Source organism: Scyliorhinus canicula, chromosome 2 (assembly GCF_902713615.1).
Source record: "Scyliorhinus canicula chromosome 2, sScyCan1.1, whole genome shotgun sequence".
Taxonomy (NCBI): domain Eukaryota; kingdom Metazoa; phylum Chordata; class Chondrichthyes; order Carcharhiniformes; family Scyliorhinidae; genus Scyliorhinus; species Scyliorhinus canicula.
The window spans coordinates 232,148,341-232,158,018 of record NC_052147.1 but is presented as its reverse complement, the minus strand read 5'-3'; the positions used below and the strand labels follow the sequence as shown (position 1 = coordinate 232,158,018).

The 9,678-nt window shown below is 42.2% G+C and overlaps 1 protein-coding gene across 1 annotated transcript in view; it reads left to right on the top strand.

The window, feature by feature from the left end:
• The first annotated feature begins 207 nt into the window (after nt 1-207).
• The window catches only part of itgb5 (integrin, beta 5), a 172,701-nt gene continuing 163,230 nt past the window's right edge, over nt 208-9,678 (top strand). The window contains exons 1-2 of the mRNA XM_038789778.1: nt 208-808; nt 1,044-1,129. Of these exons, the coding sequence (XP_038645706.1) occupies nt 730-808; nt 1,044-1,129 (165 nt within the window). The 5' untranslated portion in view covers nt 208-729. The remainder of the gene's footprint in view (nt 809-1,043; nt 1,130-9,678) is intronic.

Sequence of the window (9,678 nt, the reverse complement as noted above, 5' to 3'; positions counted from 1 at the left end):
GAAGCGGGTGGCACAAAGCGGGCGGCACAAAGTGGGCGTGGGGAAGCGGGTGGCATAAAGTGGGAGGCACAAAGCGGGCGGGGGGCACAAAGTGGGCGAGTGGAAGCGGGCGGCTTTTCAAATGGAAGGAGCTGCGGAGCTGAAAGGGTTAAGGGGGGAGTGCGGCAGCCGGGAGGTGATTGGACGGAGCGGCGGGGGAGGCGGGCCCGGAGCTCGCGCGGACTGAACGGCAACAAAAGTGTTGCTGCCGGCGCTGTGGGTCAGGAGGAGACGGCAGAGGCGGCTGGCTGCGCGCCAAGGGTGAGGGTGAGGAGACTAGGTGGATGAAGCATTACCCCGACTGAAATCTGTGAGCGAGGAAGGAGACAGACAGAGAGAGGGAAAGAAAAGAAAAGCAGGAGCCGATGCGAAGTTGGTGATTTGCAGTGGGACGCTTGTGCTGGGAGTTGTTGACATCGGGCATCCCCCCCCCCCCCCCCGCACCCTCCGGCACGGGCCCCATGTCAGCATGAGTTTCCCAGACCCGGGACCACACAGAAAAGTTTGGGAGAAGCGCCGCCTCGAAATGTCTGCGCCGAAAATCTGACTTTGTGATCGTCGCAGCCAAACTTGCGAGTGTGTTTTTTGGTTGCTGACTGCGGCGCTGATCGGATCGGCGGGAGGGGGGGGAGACACCAAAAATAAAAGACATGTTTTGAATCAACACAATCAACAGAGTTGCAAAAAGCCATGTTCAAGAAAAGGAGCTTAAATTATTTGTTTTTATCTTATCCAGTGTTTTATCTATTGATGCAACAACATGTTGGCGGTAAGTTACTTTAAGCGACGTTTGAAGTATTTCGCTTGGTCTGCTTGGTAGTAAATACCGGTTGACCTCAGCATTGTGCATTGTTGCTGATGCTTCGTATTTGTGGAATGATTTGACATGCACCATTGACTCTCTGGAGCCTCAGCACGAATATGACCTGAAGGTGCGGAAAGGGGACGTCTTTGCTCGATGATTACGGACAGGAGAGTGACAACTTTTTCTGTTTGTGTCCAAGGTCTCAATGTGTGTACAAGTGGACGTGCTACCTCCTGCGAAGAGTGTTTGCTTATTCATCCCGGCTGTGGCTGGTGTGTTAAAGAGGTAGGCTGCTCAGATTTGTTATAAACTCACAAACTTATCAATTCACGAGAGGTTTTCCTTTGTATCCTCCATTTATACGGCTGAATACAGAATGGAGGTTGTTATCCCAGTGATTCGTGTGGCTTTGCCGTTGTTAATTCAGGTTTACAGTGGCCCCCAACCTTTGGGGAAATACAAACAACAAAAAATACAGCCTGCAGAGCTCTGATGTGTACAGGATAATAGTGGGAGGGGGACTGATGATTAGTAATGGTGATAGCAAATTTCGGTTACCGAGTCATATTCATCCTGACAATGGAATACCATATATAATCTAAACCAATTATACATGTATAGGCATTTACTGTCAACTTTTCCTGTTATAATGGAAGCGCAAATGAAAAATGTTCAATGCACTTCTTCCCAGAGGAGGCACTGCAGCATCGCCTCTGGCAGGAAGGTGAAATTGCAGCAGACGAGTTCTCGTTATAAATACATATTTAAGAATGTATTTACATTTGAAACATAATAACGAGGGAATGTATGACTTTCAAATGGGAAATCATTACAACTTCACAATCTAGTCCAAATACTCTCAATTTTATGTAAGTATTGCATTTCATATTGACTCCCATTTGTCTGTACTGTCGACTTCAGCCACCTGTGTCCTGACCATGACATTTGTTTGCAGCATCTGCCTCGGATGGAATTTCAAATATGTGTGTGTTTAATAAAGTGAGGATGTGGAAATAATAGCTCCGGGCTTAGAATGTGTGATATTAATAGCGAAGTGTTAGAATTGACTTGCAAGAAACAGCCAGTTCTCAAATAATAAATTATAAAAGAAAGTTATTGCGGATGCTGGAATCTGAAACAAAAGCAGAAAATACTGGGCAACCTCAGCAGGTCTGACAGCATCTGTGGAGACAGAAGGGAGCTAATGTTTTGAGTCTGGATGACTCTCTCCACAAATGGTATCAGACCTACTGAGATTGCCCAGTATTTTCTGTTTTGGTTCTCAAATCATGGCTGGCTATGAAACTGATCACTGAACACATCAGCTCTTGTGTCCACACATCCTTGTGACAGAGGAGTTCTTTCTGAATTTGTTGGTGTTAAGTTACTCATGTCACCATTGTGTGTGAAATGCTGGTGATTCAGTTGATGTCTTTATATTTTTAGAGTTGTACCTTGTGAAGCTTCTGATATTCAGTGAGGTCTGAGAATGAGCAGTTCTATGATGGCATGGTGGCACAGTGGTTACCACTGTTGTCTCATAGTGCCAGGACCCAGGTTCTGGGGCTGTTTAGCTCACAGGACTAATCGCTGGCTTTGAAAGCAGACCAAAGCAAGCCAGCAGCACGGTTCGATTCCCGTAACAGCCTCCCCGAACAGGCGCCGGAATGTGGCGACTAGGGGCTTTTCACAGTAACTTCATTTGAAGCCTACTCGTGACAATAAGCGATTTTCATTTCAATTTCGGCCTTGGGTGGTTGTGTGGAGTTTGAACGTTCTTCCCGTGTTTTTGGACGTTTCTTCTGGGTGCTTCGGTTTTCTCCCACAGTCCAAAGATGTGCTGATTAGGTGGATTGGCCATGCTAAATCGCCCCTTAGCGTCCTAAGATGTGCCAGTTAGGTGGGGTTATGGGAATAGAGCAGGGAAGTGGGTCGGGGTAGGGTGCTCTTTCAGAGGGTCATTGCAGACTCGATGGGCTGAATGGCCTCCTGCACCGTAGAGATTCAATGGGTTGTGTCCTCTGAATTGAATCAAACTAAATATTTTCAGGAGCTCAGTCAAAACCTGTAGGTGTCTACTGTTTATACCATTTAGGAACATAGGGAGAGAAGGAGGTAATTTAGTATCTTGAGGCTGATCTGTTCATTTAAGTCAAGGATGCCGTGTACTTCAAAGCCTACCTTTGTATCATGTCCCTTGAAACCAGTGCCAACAAAGATCTATTAGTGTCAGTCTTGAAAATTTCGATTGACCCAGCATTCTCAGCATTTCATGGGAATAAATTCCAGATCTCTCCTACTATTGCTCTGAAAAAGTGCTTCCTGTTTCATTCTTGAATGGCTAAACTCGATCGATACGATAATGTCCTTTTGTTCTGCTAGCCAACCCTGATGTATTACTGCTCTAACTGGGGTCTGATCAAAGTTCTGTCCAATTAAACGATCACTTTCTAACTGTTCAATTCTAAACCCCTTGGGATTAAGGCTAAAATTCCAATGGCCTTATTGGTTACTTTTTGTACTTGTGACGAACCTTTAATGATTTGTGGATATTAGCACCTAAATCCATTTGTTCCTCTAAAGCATTTAATTTCTCTCCCTTTAGAAAATGTTCTGATTTGTATTCTTTGGATCTGAAGAGGGTGATTTCACACATCCACGGCTTTGAATTCAATCTGTTAAAGCTTTGTTCACTCTGGCGCCCCCTTCCCCATCCACTCGCTTAATGTTTTTTCTAACTTAGTGTCACCTGCAAATCTGTACATATCACTCTATTCCTTCCTTCACAGCTCCTCTTCTTTCTCGACAAACAGGCTTCTTAAACCCACTGCCCACCTTTTCTGCAACTTCATTTTGAATCCCTCCAGTCAAGTTTCTGTTCCTGCCACAGTACTGACATTACCTTTATCAAAGTTAGAAATTACATCCTGTGTCAGGCTGATCATGGTAAATTTTCCCTCCTAATTTTTCTCGGCCTTTTACAAGGCTGACCATATCATCCTCCTCCAGTGCCTCTCCTCCTGCATCTAGCTGGGTCAGAATGCCCTCCCCTGGTTCTTATTCATCCAGCTGTGGCCAGACAGTTACCTGCAATGGTTTCTCTTCCCACTCCCACTCCATTGCCTCTGGTGTCCCAAAGCAATCTGTGGCTGTCCCATATTTCTCATCTACATTCTGCTATCTGAAAAGACATTAGGTTCCATTTGTATGCTAATGACACCCAGCTCTTCTTCACCACCACTTCTGTTGACTCCCCTACTGTCTGAGTTTGTCAGGTTGCTTCCCTGAAATCTAGTACTGGATGCGCACAAATTTCTTCCAGTTAAATAGTGGGAAAACTGTAGGCATTGTCTTCATACTACTACTATTACTAATAAGAATAATAATCTTTATTATTGTCACAAGTAGGCTTACATTAACACTGCAATGAAGTTACTGTGTAAAGCCTCCAGTCGCCACATTCTGGTGCCTGCCCGGGTACACAGGGAGAATTCAGAATGTCCAATTCACCTAACAAGTACGTCTTTCGGGACTTGAGGGAGGAAACACGCAGACATGGGGAGAACGTGCAGACTCTACACAGACAGTGAGCAAAGCCAGGAATTGAACCTGGGACCTGGTGCTGTGAGGCAACAGTGCTAACCCCTGTGCTATTGTGCCACCATTTATTTCCTCACAAGCTCTGTTCCCTAGCATTGTTCTCCATAACAAATTTCTGATGTTGAACCAGGCTGTTTGCAACTTTGTGATCATACCTGACTCCCAAATTATCTTCCAAACCATATGCCTGCTCCATCACCATGACGGTCTAATTCCACCTCCATATCATTGCTTGACTCCAGGGCAATTAGCTCATTTTCTGCTGAAACCACCATCCATGTTTTTAGACCGTACTATTCTAATGCTTGCATGGCCCATATCCCATCTGTAACCCAATATAAGTTTGAGGACAAATCTCTGTTGCCTGCATCCTAAATTGTACCAATACCCACAACCCTGTGCTCACTGATCTACCGTGGTCTCTGGATGGCAAAACCTTCATTTCAAAATTGTCACCCTTGTTTTTAAATCCCTACATTGCCTTTCTCCTCCATTTCTATATAATATTCTCCAGCTCTTCAAGATCTGTACAGCCCTCCAAATTTGGTCTCTTTTACAACCATGTTTTTAATGACTCCACCATTGGTGGCCATGCCATCGGCTGTCTAGTCCCTAAGCTCTGAATTCCTTAACTGAACCTGTCTGCAGCTTTACCTCTTTCTCCTCCTTTAAAACACTGCCAATGATATTCCCTTTTTGATCAAGCTTTTGGCCTTGGTATCTCCCAAAGTGACTGTGTCAAATTTGTTTGATAATGTTCTTGGGACATTTTATCATATTAGAGATGCTATAAAATAAAAGTTATTGTTGTTTACAGTTGATTGATCTGTGGTGAAAAGTTGAAAACTCAGTACAGGTCCTTGAGAAACACCATTCCATATCCCATGAATCACAGAACATTCTCTTTATTCTTAAGATCTTCTGCCTATCATCCAATTGCTATTCATATAAGATTATCTCCAGTGTCATGCAATGTCATTTTTGTTAATAGTCCCTTTCGTGGGGTCATGTGAAAGTAAATTTCCTTTGCCTATTTCCTTTAAAACCTTGGGACAGAAACCGTTTGATTCCCGATATTTCTCTCATAAGATCCATTATTTTCTCCATTACCATTTTTAAAACTTGTACTCAATCCAGTAATGTCCTTCATTTGATCTATTTTTAGGCTCCACTGTGCTGATTTTGTTCTGTTCCTCTATTGTGAAAGTGAATACAAAGTGTTCACTTAGCAAGTCTGTTATTTTCTTATTAAAAATTATAGCCTTGCCTGCATCCATTTTAAAATATATTTTTAAAACCTTGTGCAATTAACTTTAACCCTTAGCAAATTATTTCATATTTACTTTTGTCCTCCTATTACTTTCTTTGCATCCCTTTGTTAATTTTTATAACTCTTTGATTCTGCTGGATTAAGAGCCTTTGCTTTATAGGACCATGTACTTTGTTTGATTCTTTAAATACTTTCTACTGTTCCCCTGTCAGTTTACAGCTCTGATGTGGAGATGCCGGCGTTGGACTGGGGTGAGCACAGTAAGAAATCTTACAACACCAGGTTAAAGTCCAACAGGTTTGTTTCAAACACGAGCTTTCGGAGCACAGCTCCTTCTTCAGGTACCTCTCCAGTCACCTGAAGAAGGAGCTGCGCTCCGAAAGCTCGTGTTTGAAACAAACCTGTTGGACTTTAACCTGGTGTTGTAAGACTTCTTACAGTTTACAGCTCAGCCAGGTTTGCTGTGATCAGTTTATTTCTCATCCCTTCAAAGTTTACCTTAGTTAAATTTCTACTTTTGGTTTGTAATGAATGATACACAGACTTTTCCACAAATGAATTTCTGAGTCTGCATCAATGTTCAACAGGAATGTAATGGATGTAGTAACCACTTATTAACAAAGCTTCAGGGACCTCTATCTCCAGATGTTACTTAGAAGGAACAATAATGTTCAATTAATTAGTTTAATCATTTGGTATTATGCAATACTCTTACAGTTGAGATATGCTGGGCACGTTTTCAGCAGTGGGACACATAAAATAGGGTGGATGCGCACCCCACCACCTTCCTTTCTCCACTCCTATTGGGAGTCAGCAGGTGCCAAAATCAGCTGTCTGCTCAACATGTTTAAATAAATCAATAGGGCCCAATTGAACTTATTAACAAGCCCTCTTCTTGTTCCTAGTTGCAGTACAGACGGTGTCCAGTATTTCACTCCTGGCGCTACCAGGACTGCCCCCAATCTGATTGGCTGCCAACTCCTGACGGTGGGACCTCTGTCCTAGTGAGGAGCAGAAGTCCCAAACTGCCTCAGCTCAACCTGCCCACAGCACATAATGGCTGCCCGGTAGGCTGGAGTGGAACTGGTAGGCTCCATGCCAACTTTGCTTCTGTGGAGGGGTGGATGTGCCTCCTCATAATATGCTATTCATTGAATTGAAAACAAGTCTGAGTCACCACTTTGAAAGAATTAAAATATTTGTCTGTCTGTGGTTTTGTACTCCCCAAGAAAACAGATGAGGTCAAAACTAAGATTTTTTTACTAGTTTATACTTGATGTTTTGAATAGACGTGACCTTTTAATTCTTTGACAGAAGCCAAGTTCATAGAAGGGACTCTTTAGCTGAAGGCTAATCAGGGCGCAGGCCAAGATGAGTATTTAAAACTTTTCAGAGTTAATCTGGGATTATCGATAGCTGGCAGTGAGTTGTATAATTCAATAAAGAAGATTTGAGGCTGCTGAAAACCACAGAAGCAATACGATGGTGCTTTCTGACCAAAAGGAGAGCTTTAAATTTGAAACTTAGCCTCACTGCCAGCTATTTATTACTGTATTGTCTGTATGTTTATTTATAAATGCGACATAAGTGGAAGGATAGTTAACATGATTTTTGCACTTTGTTGGTATTGATTTGTGCATAAATTAGTTATACATTTTTATATGTTCATATATTTTGTGTACATTATTGACATATTGAAAGGTTTCATATGATTTGGGGGTAAATTACATTTTCCACTGTTGGATTTAGACAAGCAGTTACCTCGGATTTTAGAAGAGTTGGATGTACTATCAAATCTATCCATGCCAAGATTGATTCTGATTTGTATTCCGGTGTTCTAAATTACTAATGGAGATATTGATGTTATTTCAACAATATACTTCAAACTCAAATTCACCTTCCTGTTCATCTCGTGATTGGTTTTATTCAGTTATTCAGTTGCCAATTATATTGACTTTAAAGTAGATTTTTTTGCCCAGTACAAATGGGCTACAAATGGGCTGGGGTCCCTGCTTCATTGCCTGACAGTTTTCTGCCCATTAAAGTGATCGAGTAGAAATTTGACGCCTGGTAGATAAGGAAGCAGAAAACCACAACCATAAACTTTCAAATCGGCGTTAGAATTTTACCCACAACTTGTATTTTTAAAGTGCTTTTAACATTTGTAAAACGTCCCAAGTTACTTCAGAAATGGGTGAACATTAGCATCTAATTTTAACCTAACCTCGGTAAGAATGGGCAGGGTTAGATTATATCCATTTTCCACTCCATCTAAAATCAATGACGGGTAAACTCAGTGGGATGCAAAACAGGAATTTGTTATTCATGACAAGAATAAAGGGGGCAAAAGAGGACGGAGTTGAGAAAACAGAGGACTTGGTAATATTTAAAAAAACTTAAGGAGGTTGGTTGAGTGGGATGACATCCTGGAGGAATTGAAAATGAAAATTTGAAAAATGAAAATGAAATGAAAATCACTTATTGTCACGAGTAGGCTTCAATGAAGTTACTGTGAAAAGCCCCTAGTCGCCACATTCCGGCGCCTGTCCGGGAAGGCTGGTACGGGAATCGAACCGTGCTGCTGGTCTGCTTGGTCTGCTTTCAAAGCCAGCGATTTAGCCTGGTGAGCTAAACCAGCCACTGGTTTGTATGAGGTTTGTAATGGTTTGTAATGAGGATGAAAATAGCCACGCAGTAGATGATGTCATGAACAGGAGTAGACAGGGTGGGAGGAGGTTTGAACAATTAGGAGTTTGTGTGGAATTTGGGAGGCCCACAAGTAGAATGCTGAAAAGATCCATCTTTTAGTTGATGAAAGTGTGGATGGAAGTTGTGTCAGTCGAACTTGGGTAAATGAGGAGGCAAGCAAATTTGTATCACATCTGCTTGACCTGGAATGAGGCGAAGGAGTGCCATTTATGAAATCCGATTTTCTGCATCGATAGATAACATTATAATTACTATTTTTAAAAAAATAATGATTTGCATGTTTACAGTTATGCACCATTCTAGAGCGCAGCACGGTGCCACAGTGGTTTAGCACTGCCTCAGCACTAAATATCCGGGTCCAATTCCGACCTCGGGTGACTGTGTGGAGTTTGCACGTTCTACACGTGTCTGTAGGTTTTCTCCAGGTGCTCCGGTTTCATCGCTGGCAGTCCAAAGATGAGCACATTGGGTGGATTGGCCATGCTAAATTGCCCCTTAGTGTCCAAAGGTGAGCTGGCATTACGGGGATAGTGTGGGGGATTGGGCTTAGGTAGGGTGCCCTTTTAAAGGGTTGGTGCATACTCAGTGGGCATGCCATACTGAAACACTAACCACAGCATTTCTATCGTCAAATGCAACACATATGGTATTCACAAAAAAATTCGATAGAGGTGACAGGGATTTTAAAAATGTGATTTATTTTAGTGCTACAGTAATAAATAGCGGCTACCACCCTTTGTATTGTATTGGCATCATTTTTAAAATAGTTGTTTTAGAACTACAGAGTGATATTATTTATCTACTGTGTTCTTGTTTATAGTTGAAGCAGGACAAACTTTCACCTAAACATGGGTATAGCACTCCAGTTGATTACAGTAGTTAATCTGAAAAGTGTTCACTCCCGCAGAGTAGACTGCAGCAACAATGGCTGTTTTAGTAATCATGCATTTTTCACGCTACTCAGATTCACTGTGCCAGTTGTTATGGCTCTCTGTCCTTGAGACCTTCTTGTACAGCTATAACTCAGTTTTTATATCCCACCCCTGCACAGTAGTACTTTCTGTTATCTCATTTTGCTTCACACATGCAGGAAAGTTCAGTAGACTGACAAAAGGCTTTCAATAATTGCCTATGAGTTTGCATCTCAGTGCACCTGTGAAAGGACAATTAATTTTCATTACTGTATTTCTGTGCCATTTAAAATTTGAAACAAAAAATTCTACTGGAATAACGATAGTGACTTTTAAGGAGTTAT